The sequence below is a fragment of the Topomyia yanbarensis genome, chromosome 3, assembly GCF_030247195.1.
Source record: "Topomyia yanbarensis strain Yona2022 chromosome 3, ASM3024719v1, whole genome shotgun sequence".
NCBI classification, from domain to species: Eukaryota; Metazoa; Arthropoda; class Insecta; order Diptera; family Culicidae; genus Topomyia; species Topomyia yanbarensis.
This window is the reverse complement of record NC_080672.1, coordinates 387250765-387277158: the sequence shown is the minus strand read 5'-3', so window position 1 is coordinate 387277158 and position 26394 is coordinate 387250765. Positions and strand designations below refer to the sequence as shown.

Genomic DNA, 26394 nt, shown 5'->3' with positions numbered 1-26394 from the left:
TGGACAATTTGTCTGCTTGGGCTCTCCAGCTGGGTATCGAGTTCTCCACGGAGAAAACTGAGCTAGTCGTATTTTCTAGAAAGCGTGAACCAGCGCAACTACAGCTTCAATTAATGGATCAAACTATTGCTCAGGCTTCAACATTCAAATATCTCGGGGTATGGTTCGACTCTAAAGGTACCTGGGGATGTCACATTAGGTATCTGAAACAAAAGTGCCAACAAAGGATCAACTTTTTCCGTACAATAACTGGAACATGGTGGGGTGCCCATCCAGGAGACCTAATCAGGTTGTACCAAACAACGATATTATCAGTGTTGGAGTACGGATGTTTCTGCTTTCGCTCCGCTGCGAACATACACTTCATCAAACTGGAGCGAATCCAGTATCGTTGCTTGCGTATTGCCTTGGGTTGCATGCACTCGACCCATACGATGAGTCTCGAAGTGCTGGCGGGCGTTCTTCCGCTGAAAAATCGATTCTGGGACCTCTCATATCGATTGCTCATTCGATGCGATATTCTGAACCCATTGGTGATTGCAAATTGCGAAAGGCTTGTCGAGCTTAATTCTCAGACCCGATTCATGTCCTTGTACTTCGATTACATGGCACAGAACATCAATTCATCTACGTATAACGTCAACCGTGCTCATCTCTTAGATACTTCTGATCCAACTGTATTTTTCGATACATCCATGAAGGAAGAGATTTGTGGAATTCCGGATCATATTCGCCCACGAGTGGTCCCAAATATTTTCTATAACAAATACCATCAAATCGACTGCGCCAAAATATTCTACACTGACGGATCAATTCTCGACGGGTCCACAGGCTTCGGTATCTTCAACGAAAATCTTGCTGCCTCATTCAAACTCAATGATCCTGCTTCAATTTACGTCGCAGAATTAGCTGCCATTCAGTATACTCTCGGGATCATTGACACCTTGCCCTCAGACCATTTCTTCATCGTTTCGGATAGTCTCAGCTCCATTGAGGCCATCCGTGCGGGGAAGCCTGGAAAGCACTCACCGTACTTCCTGGGGAAAATACGGGAATATCTGAGTGCTTTATCTGAAAAATCTTACCAGATTACCTTGGTTTGGGTCCCGTCACATTGTTCTATTGCGGGCAATGAGAAGGCGGACTCTTTAGCCAAGGTGGGCACATTAGAAGGCGACACTTACGAAAGACCAATTTGCTTCAACGAATTTTTCAGTATCTCTCGTCAGAGGACGCTCGATAGTTGGCAAACCTCATGGAGCAATGGGCATCTGGGACGGTGGCTACATTCCATTATCCCGAAGGTATCAACGAATGCTTGGTTTAAGGGGTTGGATGTGAACCGGGACTTTATTCGTACGATGTCAAGGATCATGTCCAACCATTACTCGTTTGACGCGCATCTCCGTCGTATAGGGCTTGCTGAAAGTAATCATTGTGTTTGTGAGAACGGCTATCACGACATCGAGCATGTTGTTTGGCTGTGTGCAGAGTAATGTTTTGCCAGGTCCCAACTAATAGATTCCCTTCGGGCCCGAGGTAGATCACCCTATGTGCCAGTCCGGGACGTCCTAGCAAGCCGTGACCACCCCTATATTTGTCTTATCTATATCTTTTTGAAAACTAATGATGTCCAAGTTTAATACATTTTCCCCTCTCTCATTCACAGTAGAATCTCACCAACCTATCCCTGTATCTACAATATGGCATTGCTTCAAGAGTCTTCGGTGCATACCCTTCTTGATAACCGTCTATCCAGAACATCATGACATACCTCACATGCAGATGATATAGAGTGCCAATAATTATCCGAAATATCGACCCTCCCCTCGCCCCTGCGATTACAGGCACTACAATACTACAACAAAGTGTACATATCCGCCACAATGATCAATCAGCAAACGACGATGTCAATTACACAATATGTATCCCACTTCCTACCCTTTTTCCTTTACTTACATAAGAGGGGAGCAAGCCGCCCCTAAATACGGCTTTCCCTTCCCCCACTAACATGTGACATGTAATAAAAAAAAATGAATTATCGGCCTCGTTAAGCTACAGCATTTGGGCCTAAATAAACGTATTTAAGATATAAAAAAAATATAACATCACACTTCCATTCATTAGGAAATTTTTACTGCTGAAGTGACATATTGAAAAGGTGTGCCAGTCGGATCGCTAAAATATCGTAAAATTTTTTCAGAACAGCAAGGATATAGCGCTTAGTCCTGGTCTAAACTTGTGAATACATCCATGTCCACAGCGTCAACGGGGACATCACGAACCGCATTTACGAGCTCGATAACAGATGGCACTTCAGTCGTGAAAACACTCGAGAAATAATCGGCAAATAGTGCGCATTTTGCCGCAGTCGCTATTTCGTCGATGTATGGAAGGCCAGCTTCATTTCGTTTCGTGTTAACGAAAGACCAGAAGCCTTTCGGATTTCTTCGTAAGTTTTATTGGATACGGTTTACATAGCTTTTGTACAGCTGTTTATTGTAACTTCGATACTCATGACTGGCTATTGCAAAGAAGCGCTTGAGAAAAGGACATCATCGATTTGTGTGCGCTTTGACACGAGTACGATTTAGATTCCGAAGCATGGCGTTAGACCGTGAAGGCTTCCTAGAAGGTTGGCATTTGGGCAGGGATGTTTTAATAGTCAAGCAGTAGTCGGTTGTAAAGGTCAACGGCAGCATCTACATCCACATGATCAAGTAGTACACTCCAGTCGATCAACAGTAGGGAGAGGCGAAATGTAGCTGGATCAGTTTTGCGAAAATTACGACGATCTGCAACTAAAGCTTCTTCGTATTGCATGGTGCTACTGGTAGAAATTGTTATTTCTAAAGCGGGATGATAGTTATCCAAAGGAACGATCACACTAGAAGCCTCACTCACAGAACACTCAGGCAGAACGAGGTTCAGAAAACGAGATTGGTGGTTGGAGATCGTGCTTACATGATTCAATCCATGGAAAGCCATCCGTCCAGTGGTAAACGGCTGGCAGGATTAGTTATCGTGGATGACGGGCTATGGTAAGCGTTTTCACAAATCACCAAGTACTATCATCGCATCGTTTGCAATCGCATCTCTATAGAGAATCTATGCTTATAGATGGAGCTGCATAATATTGCAGTCAGGACGTTTTTGTGGAGGAACGTAAACAGCACAGATAAAGTAGCACTTCATCGACGTGGTAATCTTCGTCCAAACAGCTTCGATGTATGATGAACTATCTACACCAAATTCAAAACTCCCCCGACGCGACCGTGAATGCTACTGCTATCGTATCGATCCGCACGATAAACCATGTAACCATCCCAGAAGAGCTGCACAGATTTACACCCTTATTCTTGTTTACGACGAGTGCGAGATTCGTTCGAAAACGATTCGAACGAATAATAAGCCCATTTGATTTTGTTGTCGTAAACGGGAATACAAACCACTTTCGAACGAATCTCGCATTCGTCGTAAACAAGAATAAGGGTGTTAATACGATCATCAAGCCAATTTTCTTTCAGAACGTTAATATTGTATTCGCCGTCAGCTGCAGCCAAGTATTTTTGTTCTTAACCCTCTGACGTTTTGGTAGTACAACCGCAAACCATAAACGCCAGTCAGGTGTCCCGGCATATTACCAGAATTGTGCACGGTACACAAGATAGAGGATAGCCCAAGAATTAAATTATACTCTCATATGTCTTCTGGACCCTAGATAGATTGCTTGAGGCAGAAATAAGAGCCATCAAATACTGTTCAAATTGCAGGGAATTTGACTTCACGATTCTCTGCAGCTAAAGAGATAGTGAAAATCAACAACGATAAGCTTCGTCTTAGCATCAATCACCCTAAACAAGGTAATGAGATAGCATCTTGCGAACACTACGCGTATCATGTTTATGTATCATCGCGTGACATTGAAATTGATGGAGTTATCACTGAATCCTGTCTCACTATCAAGGATATACTTAAGGGGAGGTTCTCATTCAAAATTTTCAAAACACTTGGTCACGTTTAGCTGATAGTATTTTTAGAGAAATTTTATAATATAAACGAGTCATGTTTTCGTTAGAAAATATTAGTTCCCCCTGTGACCGCATAGACGGCGCCAACACTAACTTTTCAAGGAACAGAGAGATTGGATCAGGAATTGACTCAGGGGTGGGCCGACGGGGGTCATTTTTTCTTATCTCTCTAGTGCTCATCTAGGAGACCAGATAAGATTGCATCAAACAACGATACTGTCAGGAATAAAGTAAACTTTTTCTCATTTGTAACATGAACGTAAACGTAAACGCGAGGAACTTTTTCATTGTGGGTGGTTTTGAAGCTGTTACAACAATTTGACACTTTGTTGTACAATATTCTGTTCAGCGACTTAAATCCCAATGCACCTTACAAGTTGTTAAATGTGTAACTCCCTTCGTTTTGTTAGGCAACGTGCTGTGGATTTTACCCGAGAGATTTCTTCCTTCTAGCTCAAACAAATAAGTCGGTCTTCTAGTTGTCGAGCCATCTGATGAACATTAGCACTAGTCAATTTAGACTATTACTCTAACGTCCTTCGTTTCAAACTATAGTTAAGTCAGTCCCGCTGTTGTTAGGTGGCTAGTTTGTGTAATAATTGAGCTGGTTCATTGGGACGACATACACTTCATTAAGTTCTACATGATACCACGAATGAACTCATGATGAATAAAGTTCATGTTTGACAATTGAATATTTTACGCTGGCGTCACAAATGAACTCGCGTTTTCATTTTTGACAGTTCGCTTGTACTGTTTACATGGACTTAGAAAAATTCTTTGCGATTTGCTTCGAGCGAATCTAGTCGTCCACAAATTTTTTCTAAGTCCATGTAAACAGTACAAGTGAACTGTCAAGAAAAGTGAGGTTAACTGTGTCAGTAAAAAACCTAATTCTCGGTAATTTGTTTACTTCGTCAGTTACGTGAGTACGAGTGCAACGGGTGCTCATTTGTTACATTAGAACTTACATAATTTCCATGTAAACAAACCACCGACAAATTTTCAAACGAAGTTCATCCGGCTCATTGGGCGGGGTTATGTCCGTTGGTGCAAAACCTAATTGGAAAGTAAGATGGATGGGTTTGAAAGATTATTCGATCGTAGTGTCAAGTCATCTAGTATGTCAATCTGTGAATCTTTCACCTCGTAACACGTTGAGCTCAACGTCAATGGAACTGAATAAGTTTCGCATTTACCTCGCTTCTATAATGAGCCAAATCTCCTATTTAAACTCTTAGGTCTGAAACGGAATGAACGAATATTACTAGCGACCGATTCATGATCGCGTGAACACGAGCTTTTGTAAATGTATAAAAACGTTCACTTTGTCACCGGGGTGTTATCAGGTTTGCAAACTCACGGGCGTAGGTGAGCGTGGATGATCGCGTAGGGCTGAAGCGTTTGTATGTTAACGTGTTTGTCGCGTGTGCTAGCGTGAATGTGACTTCGCGTGTATAAATTCGATTTTAAAAACGTGTGGACATTTGCATATTTGCGTATGTTCTTGAATGATCGCGCGGACCGTGAATATGATACGTAATTTCAGTGTGCGGTTCGGATGCTTGAAGAAAGTTCCCCCGTATCTCTAGAGTTCTTAGTCATGTCGCCATGGAGCGTGTTGTCCAGTGGGTATGGGCGTTACTTTTTTATTGGTCCAACTGAATGCATGGACCTATGTTGCTATGCTCGAGTGTAGAGACTTCCGGATGTGATCGATTCATGATCGCGCGAATACGGGCGTTAGTAGTTTCACATTTGAGCTCGAGTTTGTAAATTTATAAGTGCTCAACGGTTCACTTTATCACCGAGGCGTTATCATGTCTAGAAGATCGCGGGCGTATGTCGGTATGCGGGGATGATCGCGAAGGGTTTCCATAGATCATATGGGTTTTTGTCATCTTCAGGAATCCTGATATGGGACACAAGTTTAAAAGAGTCCCAAACCAGGGGCCATCGCCAAGCCCAGGGCACTAAATTTGATCACAATATAGCTTGACTAAAGAGAAAGTGGTTGTAGCCAGTTTTTATGTCATATATTCTGGTTGCAGTGAAAATCGAAATATTGAACTTGCGCCTTTCGCTTTTTTCCCTATTTGCAGAGTGGGCAACTAATGCGCATCTTGTGTACATGTTAGAGAATCAACTTGCGCGTCATCTACACCAGTTGCGCTTTAGTTGCACAAGCTGAAAATAGGAGAAAAACCGAAAGGCGCAAGTTTACTATTTTGATTTTCAACTGCAACCAGAATAATCACTGTAATACTGCTTTAGCGGAAAAGCCCCCGGACCACGTCAAGGTACAGTATCACGCCGAAGGAACATTCTTTATTTCAAAATTGCCAAAAATCTTCTAAACCAGATATTTCCAGAGAGTGGTTTGTATTTTACTTCACGATTATTCTTAAACGGCCATTTCGGCGTTGCGCGTACAATAAGCGTCACAGTGGCACTACCCGATATTCACGTGGCGTAGATCAAAGTAGTTTATGAAGACCAAATCGGGGTTTTTGAATGTGTTATTCTGGAGTTAATTTTGGTCATGAATTTCATTGAAAGGTTTGTAAACTACTGCACTTATCGTTTTCGCTGTCCTATTGTTAATTATGAAGGTTATAGTAAGATTTTTTTTTTTTTTTTTTTTATTTCGATTATAGAGGTTTTAACCTTAAGGTCATTCGCCTCTTCGGGTTAGAAAAATCTCTTATGAAAAATTTCTAACCCTATGTGCGGGGTCGGGACTCGAACCCAGGTGCGCTGCGTACAAGGCAACTATATATATAGTAAGATCTTAGGTAATGGGAGGGAGAATTCATCAAAATATTTCAAAAGGCTCTAAAAAGTCTTACGTAATTAGTGTACGGCCTCCAAAACGGGACTTTCTTTGTGTGATGTTTAGGCTCATATGGTCGGTGTTAAGTCAGACCGGACTAAGTCGCAAAACATCAAAAAATGAGATAATGATAACACTGGATAAAGAATTTCTTCAGCTACATTCGACTTTTGCCAGATTTAAAGTATGTAAACGTAAGCAAGAATTATAGCAAAAAAAAAATTCCAATTATAACGTAAAGGATGAAATCAATATTTTGTCACTTAGTCCGGTCTGACCTAACACAGACCATATAAAATCATTATTCATTCAATGCGATCTCCGCCGTAATGGATTCGCAGAAGATAATCACCGCGTAGAGGATTACCACGACATATAACATGTTGTTGGGTCTTGCACTGAATATCGTGAAACCAGATTCCAATTATTAGATTCCTTACTAGTCCGAGGATAACCATCCCAATCTATAAAAACGATAAATGTTCAAATATAATTATCTCCGATATCCATCCTCATAGATTGACGGGATTGAGTCTTTTTTCAAACGTACAAACGCTCATGACCTTTGCGATAACACAAACCTTGTCACGAACGGGAATATGCCATTGCAATCATCCACACATACTTATGCCCGCGATCTCGCTAACATTAAAACACCCCCGTAATTAAGTGATCATGTTAATACTTACAAATTTACAAACGCGCGCTCAAGCATTACCCCCACAGTTCATGCGATAACGAATCGGTCACATCCGGGACCCTCGGTCCTAGCAGCTTAAACTAATGCCACAAGTTGAACCAATAAAAATGTAACTCATATCCACTAGACAACACTTGAACGGGAACCGTAGGAACTCTCCTGTAGCATGTGAACCGTACACTGAAATTTAAGCATCAGATTTACGGTCCGTGCGATCATTCAACAACACACGCGAATATGCGAACGGACACACGGTTATTAAATCGAATTTATACACGCGAAGTTACATGCACGCTAGCTCACGCGTCATGCCAACGTTCACGCGATCGAACACGTTAACTTACAAACGCCCGAGCCCTTCGCGATGATACACAAAGACGAATGTGTAAACGCGATCATTCACGCACAACTACGTCCAAGATTTCGCAAACACAAAAAGGACCCAATGATTTAGCGAACGCTATAGTACTTATAATCTGATTAAAGCGGTCTTAAGCGCGCACAAAAATCGCTCATTCCCACGCGATCGTAAAGTCCCTGTGTCCGCACATCTGCTCAGTAATGCTCAATTCCAGAATCAGAATCACGGCCCGCTGGAATTGGCCTTAAACAGTGTTTTAATGGGTGACATTTCCCGTCTCGTCTGCAATTGTAGTGAGGGATGCTGACTGAGAGCTCTTCCGAGAACCCAGCTCTACGGCTTCAGTAAGACAAGATTAGAAAAAAATGTAATAATCTCCGATATATTCCCAGTATTTTATCCATTTCTACTCATAAACTAGTTAGATTTGTTTGCAGTTATTTAAGTTATTTCAAACACTATGAACAAAGAAAGTAAATTAAACAAAGACTACAAGAAAACTATCGTTCATCATTCCAAAATGAAGTGTGCTGTGATTTACCATCTACAAGAGAAGACAACGGTTTTTATGTTACAAAATTTATTCGATTGCCTTTCTTCGGCCACAAGAAAAGCAATTACTGGAATCACATTTACTTATCATGTTAGTTTCTACGTATTTTATCATAGAAAATAGGAAGAACAAGTTTGTCTACAAAGTTGAAAAAATAACAAGAAAACGCAACACCTTCAACAAAAAAAAAACATTTAAACTTATGATCAAAGGCACTGAAATGTAGGAGTGTGTTATTATTTGTGAAGTAGTGGTTAGTAGTTAGTACAGAATAATAATCTTTTGGGTTAATGATACTCATAGCAATCAAATGGTAATGGGTAATGAGCCTATATCTGCCGTATGCCTATTATCATCCTTTTGAATTCGTTCGTCTGTCATCTTTGCTCCATACTTTGGCTATGATAGGGTGAAAATTATGGTACTCGCTTCGAAAGTTCGTTGTTTTCAAAGATAAGTATTTCACATTTTTGTTAGTACACTAGTTATTAGACGCGAAGCAAAGATATTAATAACAATTTATAGGTACATATCGATGTGGTATACCCTCTGTAATAGGACCAATATAGGCTCATTACCATACGTGTAAGTAAACTCCAGCTTCTGGCGCTATTTTAATATCGCTGATGACGTTACTACGATAATACTGTAATAGTATTTATAAGTATGAGATGTATTAACATTAAAATTCCAAACCTATAGTAACAAAATAAATAGACAAACAAAGCAAAACTTACCAGAATATGCACAACATGTAACAACGGATGCACAATAAGTTCGTTGGGACAACTGAAATATCTTAAACTACGTGCAAAGCATAAAAATATCACGATGATCAGGCTACAAATAGCAGTACATATCCCCAGACTCATCTGTGATAAATGTACCTTTCCGCGACGCCTTTTGTAGTTTGTTTACAACAGCAAATTAAGCCTTGTCCTATATATATACAAGGTAACCTTGTTTTTGTTCTAGAGGCTTAGCTTTGAAATAGTCTATTAGGTAGCAGTTTATTGACAACCTTGTTTGCAGTTTGATATAGGATTGTTTTATTTCTGTTTCCAAGTTCATCTGGTTTTATTTTCGTCTGCAAAATCTAGGCTAGGTTTTGATTTGAGCAAATGCCCTCGCTTCTGTCTATAAACAATCCAGCAGAACTTGTCGACCGCTTGATAATATATGAATTTATTTATTGCTATCATAGAAACCCCTACTTCGTGTAATTGATCTGTATATTTGGATTGCAAAGTGAGTTATCAACATGGAAGTGTATGTTTGCCTTTCTCTTATAAAGAAAGGCTGTTTTATTAACAGGTCTTTCGGCAATTAGATCATATTTTCGGGTTACAAACATGTCTAATCTTATTATTTTTGGAAATTGAGCTGAGGTCGGCTGCGTATAACAACACTCCCTGTTTTTTGCCGTTTTTTTGAACAGCAGATTAGATCTTTACTGTATTTCAATATCATCTTTCAGTTCCGTTGTTCATCACAGAAACCGCAACTGCCAATAGAAATATCGCAACGAATTTTGAAGTTGATAGCCGACAAAAGAAACACTTCCAAACAATTCCTTTTGCAATATCGTATTCGATTTAAAATAACTATATGTTGGATCAGCTCTCCAAATTGTTATTCGCATTTGCTATGACACTGCATGTGGCGAGCTCTATCATCGTTTGTTTCGGAATGCAAATGTAATTCAATGGTGATGTGTTTTTTTGCTTTATTGTTTTTCGTTTTTTTGCATCGAAATTTAAATATATTGTTAGAATGTTTTGCAATTTTTATTAGCTTTTTCGTTATATAGTTTTCGCTTCTGTTCTGTTCTATGAAAATGAATCACAAAGTTCATCAAATAGGTCATTAAAGTTAGTATCAATCTAATAAGTGTATAATAGAAGCAAATTTCATCTAACATTTCACTTTATACTTTTCCGTTGTTAACTATCGTAGGAGTAAAAATGGTTTACTATCCTATCTCTGCTGCTCCGCACAAAAAAAAAATGATCCTCGAAATTGAGTGGTTCATGGAAGAGTATAGCTATGCCTATAATTTTCCTTTTGTTTAAATATCTATCAAAAATAATATTGTTAATGGTTCATTAACCGTGTCTCAAATCTACAAATTCTCATAGTTACTGTACAATTTATATCTTTCCACCTAATCTTTCAGGTGTTACCTATGTGTTTTTTTTATAAATACGGATGTTATTAAAAAAATATATACGTATTCAACTCATAAATTATTACATCGTTCGTACTACATTCTTTCGCGTCTTCTCGCTCTCTCAAAACACGTTTGTTTCGCGTGCTCGTTACCCAGTAGATATCTGATATCCACACTGAAAATAAACCTGCCCAAAAACAAACAAAAGAAAAACAAACCTATTCACAACGTTTGTAGGACTGATGGACGACGAAAACGCCAGCTGCGGTTCTTATCACCGGTCGCGAACGTCCATTGGTCCACTCTCAAGCCGGTACCTGGGTGTGTTGCTGCTGCTGCTGCACAGTTTCACCGTTCCGTTTCGTTGTTGAAGTGAGCATCTTTTCCGGCTTTTTGTCCAGTTCCTCTTTGAAGAAAATTTTCGTGATAACAATATCGCCAGTGCTCAACGTCTGACAGCCGGCCTCTTTGGTTTCGGCCTTCGGTACCACCGGTGCAGAAGCAGGCGGTGGCGTAGTACCGTGCTGATGCAGACGGGACGAAACCTTGGAGCCACCACCACCAACAAAGGCGCTGCCGGCAGAACCTCCGCCGCTGGTGGATTTGGACGTTCGTCTGATGGAATGGAATTATGATTAGGAAAGAAAATGCTAACCGGAACATCGAACTTACCCTTTGGCTTCCTCCTTTTTCGCCGGCTGCAGAATATTATCGTTAGTTACTACTATCGTATTGGTATTGAAATTGTTCATTGTCTCAGTGAAAGACTGGCGGTTGTTTTGTTGTTGGTTGTATGGTAGATATTAATTTGGATGGTTTTTTTAAGTAGAAGGGTAGTATTGTTCGACACGTGCACAATGTGGGTAGGTTTGGTAGCAGTATAACATGGTTCGGATAGGGGGAAGACACCAATTCGAGCGAGGTGAGGTGGTGACACAAACAGGAAAGGGAGAAAAAGCAGAAAACAGTCAATTAACATTTTTGTGGTTGAATTGTTGTGTTACAGGAATAGGACTAAACACGAAACAAAACATTAAGTATATGAAACCCAAGCACCAAAAAACGTTCCGACGTTTAGGAAGGGTAGCTCTACAATAAATTCATAAGCAAACAATCTAAAAATATTGGCTGTACAAGGACAGTTTAAAGAGTAGTTCTTGAAATTTATTGCAGTACATTATAAAATAGCAAAATTATTTTTTTTTCCTTTTTTATTACCGACTTATAATGAGTCAATCTTTCTCCTTTTTTATATTGCAACGACATATAATTAGCAAGGGACTGGAAGGTGAAGTATTTTTCAAATATTAAGAGCCATAGTACTCAAGAGATTGCAAGGATTTGAAGTAAGAAAGTTTTAGAAAAGCGTGGAGTAGGGTCAATAAACAAGCTTAGAGTTTCCCGGCTACTTAACTCTTTGTCTTTTGCAATGCAGGAGTCAGGATCTTTTGGCATTAAATGCGAATCACCGGAGCCGACAGCATAAGTCATTAAATTGACTTTACGCTTGTCCGGACATGCCGCAGACTCAGGTGATTCACATTTAATGCCAAAAGATCCTGACTCCTGCGTTGCAGAAGACAAAGAGTTAAGTAGCCGGGAAACTCTAAGCTTCTTCATTGACCCTACTCCACGCTTTTCTAAAACTTTCTTACTTCAAATCCTTGCTCTCCCTTGAGTACTATGGCTCTTAATATATGAAAAATACTTCACCATTCAGTCCCTTGCTATGTCGTTACAATATAAAAAAGTAAAATTAAAGAAGATTATTTTTTCAAGTGTTGTAATTACATATATACATTCCACTAAGTTGCTTAAAGCAGGTTTTTTGAGTTCCAATTCAAAGAAGATTTCACACTAGGTTCTACGCTACAATAGACGGGGAATAATACTAAAAAATACAGTTTTTTTTCCCATTTTGCGTGTCGTACAAAGGATAACGCAAGCAAGTATTTCTAAGCTGCTAGCAAGCACCAAATAAAAAATGTTCAAACTCGGAGGAGACGCATAGGCTACAACAATCCACTGGGCGACTTCGAATATCTGGGAGGAGGAGATTTTACCGGAGGTTTGGATGGAGGAAGTATTATGTCCCATCAATAGTATGGGCGATAAGCTGGATTGCTGTAACTACAGAGAACTCACATTGCTAAACGCCGTCAGAAGGGGGCTCCCAAGTTCTTTGTTGCAACCTATCACCGTTAGCGAGGGAGTTCGTAGGGTAATATCAAGCAGGTAGTAGATGTGCACACGCCGCTACGAAACAAATATTCGACAAGTCCTACAAAAATATCGCGGTGTGCATTAATCACCTGTTCATAGATTTAAAAATTATGGACGAATGACCCTTTAAGGTTAAATCCCTAAATAGACAAACAATTAAAAACTACAAATATACAATCTATTGAAACCATCAGCTATGGTATATAATGCACGAATACGGGTTCCCGGACAAACTGACACGATTGATCAAAGCGTTGTGTTACGTTCGAGTATCCGGGACACTTTCGAGTTCTTTTGAAGTTCGGAAATGGTTACGACAAGGGCTTTTTTTAATTTCAATTATACAGGTTTTTACCGTCTCCGTCTCTTTTTTCAGGTTAGAAAAATCTCAAACCCTATGTGCGGGGTTTGGGAATCAAACACAGGTGAGCTTCGTACAAGACAATCGATTCACCAACTCCCCTATGGGCTCTCTTGTCTGCTGTTGAATATCGCATTGGGAGGGGTGATAAGAAGAGCGAAGATTGACACGAGTGGTAATATTTTACGGAAGTCATTTCAGCAGTTTGGTTTCGCCGACGACGTTGATATTGCGGCATGCAATCTTGAGATGATGATGGAGATATACATCCGACTGAAGGTTAAAGCAAAGCCAATAGCGTGAGAACAAAATACATGAGAGCAAGAAGTTCGAAGGAAGAAAAATTATGTCTACCACCGAGTATACAGATTGATGGCGACAGTATCAGTTGCCCTTTTTAGTAAAGATACGGGTCACACCTCGCGGGTGCTCTTCTAGACCATGAAAAGTGGCGATGCAGAATTGGTTTTTGTTGAGGAGTAGTTTGTGAACGGTTGCAAGTGGACATTCCAATACCACTCCAAAGTCAAGATCCCGAAAAAGTATCAGAGTGTAATTGTTGTGGTCTCGATTCGATTCTTGGGTGGCTGGCTCTGGTGTTGCTGGTAGAAGCCCCCAAGAATCCAAAAGGATGTTGAGTGGGATTTGTACTAACTGCTGCTTCTCGGTAGTCTCGATCAGTTCCGATTCATACCGCTTAAGCAATTGATTACAGTGAGACGTGATAAGATTAATCCTCTCTGGCAGCCACCGTTGCACACCACGCGGCAAACCCGCTCCAGCGCCTGACCAGATACCCAATCCCACGTATTGTTGCGAAAGCTTTGGCCCAGACCAGGTCTTTGAAGTTGTAGCTTTCGAGCCATGGTGCCATGCTTTCGGTTAAACTGATCTACCTGATTGGAGTTTGTTGGTTAGTGAAACGGCGTTGGGGGCATTAATATGTCCAGATGTTCGAAGCCGTTTCTGCCCAGCAGCAATTCTGCTGATGTTTTTCCTTGTAGCGCACTTCGACACGGAGTGGTACGATAGCACAAAAGAAACGTGTCTATAGGTTCGCGGAGGGCCTCTCCCCCTGCTGATATTTGAGTGTCCGCTTGAATGTGCGAAGCGTTTGGCGAGCCCGTTGGATTGCGAGTGGTAAGGCGACGTTGTTGTTGCAATAGCCTTTGAAACCCTCATTTGTAAACTGCGTATCATTGTCCGTGCCTTGAGAAAATCTTCCTGAACATAGTAAGTATTACGGTGGTTGTTATTCGCTTAGGAGGTTTCGTACGCATCAACCACATTCAAGTAAAAACATCCGTCCACTGGCTCCGCGAAATTAGCATGCATCCACTGCTACGGTTGCTGTGGAATTGGCTAGCTACGGCGTCCAACTTTGGATTCTAGTTCTTTGGAATACGAGTGAAGAATTTCTCGAAATCGGTCGAATGCGCACTGACATGCTTCGGACCAGTCTCACTTTACGCTAGCCTTGAGTAACTCATCCATCGGGAACGAAAGTTCAAGCATTTCTGGAATGTACTTTGCAACGTTGGAACGTCTCGAGGTGGTGGCATCGTTGTCACAGCTGAAGCTTTGTCCGGATCGGGTTTGATTCTATTTCCATCAAGAATCTGCTCAAGGTAATCTGAGACATATTCAATTCTCACCGTGAAACAGCTCTTCCTGTGTACGGCCACCAACTAGGATGTCGGATGTCATTCAGGTAGCCACAGGTGCCACTAAAATCGCCGATCATTGTGCATACCAGCTGTAGGAATGCCTCTAGCGTTGAGTTAACACCCGAAGTTAGGCAGGCGTTTTGGAACAATCCCTTGTGGATATTGATAGTGAGCAGATGCTTACCTGAAGGTAAGCATTCTTACCTGAAGGTAATTGATTTAGATCAAACTTCTTGTGTAGCTCTTGAAAGAAGCTATCGTTGATTTCAGCTTGGCGTCGATTGGTAGGTCATTCCAGCAGGTTGCTCCGTACACCAGTACACTTTTGCCAGTGGTTTTTGTGTGCTTGGGTATGATGAAGGATCGTGTCCTCAGTTGCTGTCCATGTTGTAAGTGCTGTTGGATGTAGTTTGGTAAATCTCCATGGTATGCCTGCCTCATGAAGCAGCATATTCTCAGCCAGTAGTTAGAATGTAGATCAATTCCGAGAATGGAGTTTCGGACGTCTGCGGTTGTGTCTCGTCGTCGGAGGTTGTAGACAAAGCGGACAGCTGATTTGAAGCAGCGTTGCCGTTGATTTTTGAGAGCTGCAGAAAGTCCGGGGTAGTATACCACATACGTGAAGATGGGCATTATTACTGCTTGCATCAGCTTTCGTCGAGTCGGTAAGGAAAGGACTGGGGCGAATCGTCGAAACGTTCGTAAAATGTTGTAAGTTTTCAGCGTATTATCGTTTACTTGCTGAGACCAGGATAAGATACGGTCGAGTTTCAGACCAAGATTCGTGACCTCGTTTGACACTGGTACTATTTCACCACAAAAAATAATGTTCATTTGTGGTACAATGACTCCGGATTTGCTGAAGATGATCGCTTGGGTCTTTGGGTTGGGGGCCAGCCAGTTTGCATCTGCCCGTGAACTATCGTTTCGAGGTCAATGTTGATAGCATGTACAAGTCTATCCACATCGGAAACCGAGCCGTCTATATCTTGCTCACTGGACAGTGCATTTCCTAGGCGAACTGACTGCTTTCTGCGATCCAGAAATGATGATACCAGGTCGCATGCCGTCTGAGAAAAATGGAACTCGTTCCGAAGCTTGGCTCTCAGAGTTTGGTGTTTTACGCAGTTGATTTTTGAGACTTGAGAGAGAAGTCCACAAGGACCATAACAGTACAGAAGTTGTTGTCAAGATTCGTGTACGTACACATCATGTACTACCTTAGTGAGAGCGGTTGTTGTACTATGTCTTTTCCTGTATCCGGATTGGTTGCCTTGCTAGCAGGGGTGCATTTGGATTATCTAGATGTTCTGTGATTTGAGAAAGCAGTATTTTTTCTAGAACTTTTGAAATGGCTGGTAGAACACTGATTGGCCGGAAATCTTTAGGTTGAGTGGGATTAGACTGCTTTGGTATCGGGGTGATGATTGCCTTTTTCCAGTTCAGGGGGAAGGATTTGGTTTCAATTATTGAATTGAACAGGTGTGAAAGTGGTAGCAGGATAACCGGACAGAGTAGTTTAATGAATGACATGGGGATCTGGTCCTGGCCAGTGGCGTTCGTGTGAATGTCACAGATTTTCCGACAAATTTCCTTTGGCTAGTTGTGCGACGGAAGTTGAATTCGGTTGCGTTTATGTTGACATCCGCACATTGAAGGGGTGCGGTAGGTATCCTAGATTGGTTTGTGTTTTGAAGCTGGCGATGACCATTGCTAAATAAACGGTTCAACTCGTCCGCATCGATTCCTTCGGAGAGTGCATTCTTTTTCGTACTGTTATGGACACCTTCTCGCCTCAGGTTGCTCCACAACTTTTTCGCCGGAAGACTATGATCAAAATGTTTCTCAGCGTAGCGTTTTTTGGCTGTGAAAATGAGGGAGTTTGCTCTATCTCGCTTCCGAACGTAGTCAGTGGTTGGACTACGTTCGGAAGCGAGATAGAGCAAACTGCCTCCTCTGGTTCTGTTTGGATTGTGTGGGTAAAGTTTGTAAGCTAAGTCCCTCAGCGCAACGGCCTGCTTGATGCTTTCCGAAATCCACGGCGTGCGTTTGTCTCGGACAGTGATTGTGCGTTCTGGAGCGTGATGTTGGAGCATATCTGTGAGTTCTGCAGTAAGTAAGTCTGCTTTTATCGAGACGTCTGCAGAAGTGTAGAAGTGCTTTAGTGCTGAACACTGTTTGTTGACGGATCTGTGATTCCAATAACTCAATCCAATCCGCTCCTAAAATCTCCACATCAAAGTTAAAGCCACAGATCTCTTCTTGTGATCTTGCCGATCCCCGCATCGCACCAGAATTCCAATGCGAGGTCAAGTGGCAGCCCCGAGGCATTTCTGCAGCTGCGTTGACTCCTGGCGGCCGCCCGATATCCGTCCGAAGCAGCTCAAATATTATTGTAATGATCGACGCTGAATCAATCTGCAGCTGGATCTGGACCCGATTGATCTGGATCTCAGTAAACTTCCTCCTCTGGCAGACATTCTTGACCGACACGACCTTCACGCCCTTGCTCGTAGCACAGTGGCCTTTTTTGAGAAACAGGCGCAGTATTCTTTCTTGTAGCCATGCGGTCACAGCACTGATGATCCTTGTATTGGCAATTCAAGACTAAATCTCCTAGCTTCAGTGCAGGTAACGTCATAAACCAGTCGGATGTCTTACTGGCTAGTGGTATTTAATTTCAATCCATCCAGTGTCGAGATACTACCTAAACCGTATTTCCCGGAAGCATCACTTGCCACAGTTAGTGTAGTTTTACTAAATCGTACACTTTCCTCATATAAATAAGGAGTCCACAATATGTATATTCAAAATTGATCACATGGTTAACAGTCACAGGGGTCAGCCTTATTTGTTCATCTCTCAATTTTATTTTTCTTTGTAACACATTTTTCGGGATGGATACCTATTAGTGAGACTTCATATTGCAAAATTATATATGTTGCCAAATGACAACAGTATGTATCTAATGGGTAAAACTCGGAGTTCGCCGAAAAAGGACATATCCAACATACGCAGTTTGCTAAACAGAATATGGGAGAGTACATTATAGGCGGCCGTATACCGCGAACATCAATAAAATCGAGTCTGTTTTCCTTTTCGTAGACAAGGGCTTCCGAGGCCAGCACAAGAAACTTCTTTTTCTCTCGGATCATCTAAAAAGCGTCATCGATTGCTCTATACAGTCAGTTTAATTTGTCACCAGTTTCTTGTCTCGGTTGTTGATCAGGACTGACGTCGGCCTGCTGTTTTTCCTCAGTTGCTCTTGATTTACTATAATGTTCCTGTTTCGATGCAAAGCCACTGCAAGCAATCAATACCGAGATTGATCAATCAAAGGCTCGTCTAACAGACTCGTATCATGAGTGATTCACATTGGGCTCTAAGACATTAGACTAAAGTTTGCAAATGGATAGAGGCGGTTTATTAAGAAGTGTTTAGCCCTTGTGCTACACTCTCCTCTATAGAAAAACGGTTATTATGCCAACACCCTTCTATATTAAATTTGCAGAAGATTATTTCAAATCACCTTCTATGAAATACTTTAGTAATAAAACCAAGATGCTGACAGTAATAGTCGAAAGGGCAGATTTTGCTTTGTAAAACTCTTTCAGTTCTTATTCAAGCAAAAAACTTCAATCGTTAAACTAAACTGATATGCTCCAATGCAAAAAATTGGTGCTTGGCTGAAGAAGAGCGTGCAAAATAAATTGTTAGAATGTAGGTACAACTGCAATATAATACAATTCAAATATAGTATATACAAAAAAGCTACATAGTTTTTACGTTCGAAACGCATCAACATTTTTCATTTTTTGCAGGAAACGTAAAAAATGGGACGCCAGCTAGTACTGGAGGTACCCGAATTATTAACTTCGAAAGCGAAGAAACATATAATAATGTACGATTTTTGTTTTAGTGTTTCGGATTCTCCTCGTCAGTAACTAGCACCAACTGGGTGTCTAGTTAGACGATGTATCTAAGCTAGTACCCAAATTAGCACTAGTTAGACACTAAAATCCAAAAAGTCACACGTCTTGCGTGAACACTAAACAACTGGCTTATACCGAGTGATGTCTCGATAGTAAGCACAGAAGTTCTGTTTGCCGACGAAGAATATGAACCGAAACTGTCTTATGGTTTGAAGACCCAAACGCCTGAAATTATGCAAATTCCCAAATGGGAAAATTTTGGACGATTCCAAATTTTTTGTGCATAAGGACACATACCTTACATAAAGTACGATTTTTGTTTTAGTGTTTCGGATTCTCCTCGTCAGTAACTAGCACCAACTGGGTGTCTAGTTAGACGATGTATCTAAGCTAGTACCCAAATTAGCACTAGTTAACTAGTGCTAATTTGGGTACTAGCTTAGATACATCGTCTAACTAGACACCCAGTTGGTGCTAGTTACTGACGAGGAGAATCCGAAACACTAAAACAAAAATCGTACTTTATGTAAGGTATGTGTCCTTATGCACAAAAAATTTGGAATCGTCCAAAATTTTCCCATTTGGGAATTTGCATAATTTCAGGCGTTTGGGTCTTCAAACCATAAGACAGTTTCGGTTCATATTCTTCGTCGGCAAACAGAACTTCTGTGCTTACTATCGAGACATCACTCGGTATAAGCCAGTTGTTTAGTGTTCACGCAAGACGTGTGACTTTTTGGATTTTAGTGTCTAACTAGTGCTAATTTGGGTACTAGCTTAGATACATCGTCTAACTAGACACCCAGTTGGTGCTAGTTACTGACGAGGAGAATCCGAAACACTAAAACAAAAATCGTACTTTATGTAAGGTATGTGTCCTTATGCACAAAAAATTTGGAATCGTCCAAAATTTTCCCATTTGGGAATTTGCATATAATAATGTCCAAACTTTTCAAATGACACTACATGAGGATTACTGTAACATTGAACAATGAAAAATTGCAAAAAAGTCAATTTCGACAAAATGTGTGTTACACCCATTTGAACACCAACTATTCATTTTATGAGTCAAATTTCTCCCACACTACAGAAGAATACATCATTTAGAGCAGCAAATGAGAGCAGAAAAAACAAGGTTCTAACGCGTAACTCAAACAGAAATGAACTACTTATATTCGCCGTTTACAGCAAAAAATTGCAGAGAGACGCCTTAGATTCGAATCTCTCTAGCGCAGAATAGATCCAAGATAAAACAACCAACAAAGCGAAGCACCACCACCAAAAAAATGAAATAATCTACCTAAGGAACACAAACTAGCAACCAAACCGATCCAGTCTCCAATTCTCAAACAAACATATCAAACTCACCTGATCATTCGGCAGCAGTGTCGCAGCGGAAAGAATTGCTTCCAGCTTGTCAATCTTGGCCATCCGATCCATGGTCGTGTTCGATAGAATTTCGTCCATCAGTTGCATCGATTCCGTCAAACTAGGCGGTTCTGAGCTTTTGGGGGAAAACGTTCCTGGTCCCCCGCCCGTTCCGGGCAGTGAATTGTCCGATGGAATACTGTCCAGACTTTGATATTCCTGCTCCGCCCCATCGCATTCGTCGTCGGAATCGCTCGCGTCGCCACGATCCCGGTCGAAGTTTTCAAGCTTATCCAGCTTCTTGGCCACTTTGTAGGAGACTCTAAGTTTCTCTTTTTCGTCCTCGGTTAAATCCATGTACCTGAAATGATCAGAAAGTATTTAGAAATGGTTGCAAATAGGTAATTAGGTATTTAGGAACCTACCTAAGCAATCGTATTTCTCGATTGCTCAGTACAACATTTTTGCTGGCACCTTTAAGTTTGACTTTCAGATCCTGGATTTCCGAGCGAACCTTGCGCTGCTTTTTACGCATTTTGACGTCAACTGGGCGGATTAACATTAAAATCTGCTCAGTAGACAGTTCCGAGAGTAGTTCCCGGTATTCAGGTTTAATAGATCTGTCAAGCAACGTTTGATTAGCATACGTCAAAAATACAAGGTAAACTCAATACTCACGATGCCATATTGAGGTACAGCTGTTCGTTGATCAATATGAGCACATCTCCGGCAGCGTAGAGGAGCATGTCTCGGGTGAGTGGCCTCCGGGCCCAGTACTTTTGATCCCGGCGATATACGTTCTTGAGCTGATCCTTCATCGGATTAACGGTGGCATTGTACATCTCGCACAGAGTGTTGAGGGAAACGTTCTTGACCTTGTAGACCTGTTTGCCCTGGTCTTGGAACTGGAGTACAGCATGGGCAGACTGTGGAAGAAGGCAGCGGGCATTAGTATTTGTATTTAAATGTATAAATGACTGAAAGCCCTTGGTCCCAATTTATATTGTTAATTAGATAGACATAATTATTTATCTACACCTATTTCTTGGCAAGTGAGAGCATAATCAGCTTCAAAATTGTTCCAGACTCAATGAAGTTCAGTGATATAACTGTTGTTTTTTGTCAACTCTAGCTTCTCACTTTGTTCAGAGAAAATGTTAAAGGCTGCTGCGAATTGAAAATGAATGAAGCATAGAAGAAGAAAGTAGCCTTGTGGGTGAATGTTTTTGTGGTTGACCTTAAACAAATTCGTGTTAAGGTTCAAAAAACCTTTTTTGAGCATGTGTAAGAGTCGAACGCTTGGTAGTCTGCGTAGGAGAAATTGTGTTCGGCTCTGACACCGGTTTACCCATATGAAACATTTTCAAAACTCTAGAAGAAGAATATCAAATTAGGTTTAGCTTTTTTTGTGTTTCGAATTCATCTCGTCAGTAACTAGCACCATCTGGGTGTCTAGTTAGACGATGTATCTAAAACTAGTACCCAAATTAGCATTTGTTAGACACAAAAAATTTCAAACAGTTCACACGACATATGTGCACGCCTAAAGCCACATGTCCCGAATGATGTCCCGGGAAACAAATATAGCTCTGGTTTGCTGACGAGAAAGCGAAGACGAACTCTTGTCTTTTAGTTGAAGAACCAAACGCCTGGTAGTATGCAATAAATTCCCAAAAGGGAAAAATTGGACTAAACCGCTTTGTGCGTTAAAGGCACAAGACCTAACTTAAATTAAGTTTTGCTTTTTTTGTGTTTCGAATATCAGACGATTCATTGTATTATCGCGATTCGAATTATGCAAAATAGTTGGTAGAAAACCAATTAACCAAACGAAATGGAGCTTTTGAAAAAGTGGCTGCGATTTTTTGTTTTCCGCCAATTATTTTCCTTAATTCGTATCGTGATAATCCAATTAATTGGCTGATGTTCTTCTTTTGGAGTTTTGAAAAGGCTGAACATAATTGTATACAACATTTCGTGCACGCGTTCAACCTCAAATATGCTTCGTCTCGATGTACACCGAACTCAAGTGAACGATGTACAAACTCTACTTCAAACATCCGTGTACACATGCCGAGTGCGTACACGAGAACAATTTGCGCAAGGAAAAAATAGTCAATGCTAGTGATGATGAGAATGAGAAAGAGAAAACTAGTGCCTCGAAGCTACGTGTATGCACACCGTGTACGTACATGGGGTTCGGTTGTGCAGGTGAACATGTGCACGTGTTTAGGTACGAAATAGCGTGTTTAAGTTCGTACACGAAGTGTAGGTTTAATATGTGCACAGAACCAGAGCGAACATTGTGTGCGATGTGCATATGGGAAGACTGCCTACTCCCACTACACAGGTCACGGAACGGATCAACGGAGACAAAGTTGAACAATGAACAGTTACCCGTCGTTTTTAGTTCGTACGCACTGAGCTATAGAAAACTCTATACAAAGTCCCGTTATACACATTGTGGGCATTGAATACTTTGTGCACTTCACGATGTCCTAGTTAGAGTACAACAATGAGTTAACTTTAAAGCGTTTTTTAGAGTATACATTGACGAGGGGTGGAGCGCTTGGTTAAAAAGAAAATGTATATTGCAAGTTACGCAGTTCGACTTATTCAGTTCCAACATGTAGGGAATATAGATTTGAAACAATGTAACAGAATTCAAGAACAACACGAAGCTCTTGGTTGAATATAATAACGCAGGTCAAGATTCCCATCTATCAAGAGAATGATGTAGTTGAGGTACGTATACACGATTTACTACCGGATACACCTGATCGAGCAATCCGCATATTCATGTCGCCATATGGTAACCTGTTTAACGTGGACTTATGGAGGGAATTCTTCTCCGACATTGCTAACGATGTTCAGATACTGAGACTGCAGCTAAAAAGCACCAATCCTTTCTTCGCGACTCTGGAATATGGAACTCCCTAGGTACAGACCACTATTTGCATACACGACAATCAACATGTAAATGCTTTGAACAATCTGCATACTATGTAAACCTAGCAAGAATGGAAAACCAGCAACAACGTTTGAACCATCAAGGAACATTGAATCATCAATGACTACACGCAATACTTTTGTAGCAACAACCGGTATCGTTAAATAGATGCAGACAGCAAGGAGGAAGGCTTCACGGCCATTATCAATAAATTAAAGAAGTATACTAAAGTAGGCCAAATTAATCTTCGGGTAGTGATGACAGTATGGACGAAAGCGATTATCAGGAAAGCAGACTGACTGATCTTCAGAGGGTGTTAGATGATGCCAACCGCAAGAGTTTCCATACGCAGTGCATGCGCTAAATTGATTTAGTTTTTATTATTTATTTGGAATTTAACCTTATGGAAGCCTACCATATATGTACAGTTCCACCATCTGTGCCGTGCAGCTCTGGTAGCATACAAAACAGACAACAGCTTCATTAGGCATAACAACATGCAGCATTTCGACGAACATTACAACGTTAGAATCAAATTTATGTATATATTGTTATTGTTATTTATCAGTGTTCAATCGAACTGTCTCAACAACCTTTTTGTGCAACCTATGTGCATTAACTGTACACCTACCGTCTCACCGTTGCACTTGTCAGCCTGTGCAGTGCTTTATGTTCACACCTATGACCGCGCACCCGGCTTCCTATGAGCGTATTAACGGATCAGAAGCTGTCCTTCCATATTGCTCAGGGATACATTGCTCCTACACACATCCATACACACAGGCATACATTCACACATACGAACTTACATTTATACACACATATCAACTATTGGGTACAAGTTTGTTGCAGAGAGCTTGTAATGTGTCATCTAGTCTGTCCAATTCTATGAAAAGTCATATCCTACCATTGCGTTGGAGTTTACGTCATAGTGGAGAATTTCGCATTGAATTCGCTTCTGTCTCTTCCTAATCTCTTTTTGTCTACTAGGTCCGAAGCGGATCAATCGACTAGTAATGGATGCGATAAAAATACTAGCAGTGTTAGTGCTTACTCGCGGATACTTTCTCCTACAACTATGCTATTTCACATTCAGAATTCGATTGTCCCTGATCTTGTCAATATTGGTGATTATTAGGATATGGATCAGGCAAATCATCATTTTTTCCATTATCATTATTCTAACTAACTGGACGTGTGAAGGAATTTCAAAGTTTCACAAAAAAATCTCTGCCCATAAAGAAATATTTATACGTGATTCCCCATAAAGTTTTTTCGAATCGCATGTCCATCTGGTTCGACTCGAACAGATTACATCGACCCGAAAAGGCTACTCTGCCTTTCTAGGAGCTGGTGTGCTTGGTCGATTTAAATAATCACAAAAACGAGACCTCAGTACGAGTCGAATTGATCTATCCACTTGCAAGTAGGAGCGCACATCTACCAACAAACCAAGAAGACTTTCGAACCAATGAGAATGGACCACGCCAGTCGAAGGCCACAGAAGCAGTGCCATCCCGTACAGTTCCTGGAATTAGACGTGTGTTAGTGCTACTTACAGATTTCATTTCAGTGGTAGTAAGTAAGTATCTCATTCCCTCTTGTAAAACTCGCTTACCGCTGCTTATCTTTTCCGTCATTTAGACGCCGTCGGTCGACCCACTCATTGAAGATATCTCTTTCATCGAATCCTTAATTTTCTTCGGAACAGGATGGGAAAAACAACTCAATATAAGACACTCAAGAAGCTTACTGGCGCGAATATCAACTATGTGAAGCGAAAAAGACATTATATATCACTTTATACATGTTCCCAAATCTTATAGTCAAGAAAGGCTGTCTGCCGATTCTAATGCGGAAACGCTAATGATGTGACCATCAAGAATTACTTCAGACAATCGTAATTGGCCCCCTTCGACAACAGCTTGGCCTTACCAAGTAACGCGGGTGGCGGCGTGAAAATTGCCGAATATGGGTTGACAACAGTTTGAAGCAACATCTGATGTTCCTCCAAATGTACATAACTAGGCTCACTGTGCTCCATTCACCCACATCAAATTTCTGCGAATAGTTTGTGTGGAGAGAATGCGATTGGTAAACTATGTCTTTCTATCTGATCATTTCAGGTATACTTGAAGGCATTACCCGCAATCAGACAACACTGTGCACCTACTCAGATCTTGTTAATATCTGAAAGTTATGTAAAAAGTTGTTACACTGCGGAAAACCTTGGGCTGAAGAAGTTGCTTTGAAATATCCATCAACTGCAATCAACTTCGATAAATAAGTCAAGAAATAGACAGAAACATCCGCACGCAAGAATCATGACAATGGTAGCGGTGACAACGCGGACGTGTACGACAATGCAATAGAAGGAAGCCTAATCCCCCAGCTGCAGCAGGCGACGCAACAAATATTTCCCAGAGTTGAAAAAGGATCTCCACGTGCAACAGTAAGTAGCTTGCATAAGATTCGGATAGTCAATTTTTATATGTTGTATGTAAATATATAAGCGACCCACGGCTCAGCTAAGCTTAATCATTGATCCGTGTCAAATAAACACAATAGAAACAAAAAAAAACGAATTAAAGTCATGTTGCAAGTTGAATAATTACATTCCAACCCGAAATCAAAAAGGAGAAACGTAATAGGTACCAAAGCTCGAAAGCTGTGTAAAATTCCCTGCGGTTGTAGAAAAGCAAAAAGTTTTTGCAAAGGTGGGGAATCGGACAAGAACAGAAGATTGTTGGTTCATTTATTGATTTATCCATCATTAGGAAGCAATATCAGCTGGAGACACTGGAAGTACAAACCACGCTGTGGAGACATCCCAAGAGGATACAGTGTAGGATTCTACTTAGCCATAGGTAACAAGGTAAATTTACATATCTAAAACCTGGTCATGCATTATTTTTTGGATCTATCCACTTCAGGGGATCAACCAAAATCGGAAGTAGAAATTTCATCAAATGCTTTCGATCAGGATGGGAAAAACAACTCAAAATCTTCAACAGATGCTGCTGAAGTTCAAACGCCCCAATCAGAAGGTCACCGCGACGAATTACTTCAGATTGGGAAGGTTCACTTCAGAGACCTACCCAATAAGCTGTAGATGAATTTACGACAGGCACGATAAACTTGAAGCAGCTTGAAGCTAACACAAATCGATGGATTTGTGGCAGCTACCATAACTCTCTACGGTCAGTACGATCAAGCAGTGGTTTTCTACAGGTCTAAACTGAAAC

General features: G+C 41.0%; 1 protein-coding gene across 3 annotated transcripts in view; it reads right to left on the bottom strand.

Moving 5' to 3' along the window:
- Nucleotides 1-10187: 10187 nt before the first annotated feature.
- Nucleotides 10188-26394, bottom strand: part of LOC131693784 (uncharacterized) — an 80728-nt gene continuing 64521 nt past the window's right edge. For 2 of the 3 annotated variants that reach the window (XM_058981913.1, XM_058981914.1), the window contains 5 exons: nt 20878-21125; nt 20625-20819; nt 20200-20560; nt 11321-11415; nt 10188-11263 (listed from right to left, as the gene is read on the bottom strand). In XM_058981913.1, the coding sequence (XP_058837896.1) occupies nt 10954-11263; nt 11321-11415; nt 20200-20560; nt 20625-20819; nt 20878-21125 (1209 nt within the window). In that variant the 3' untranslated portion in view covers nt 10188-10953. The remainder of the gene's footprint in view (nt 11264-11320; nt 11416-20199; nt 20561-20624; nt 20820-20877; nt 21126-26394) is intronic. The other variant, XM_058981915.1, reaches the window with a different exon arrangement.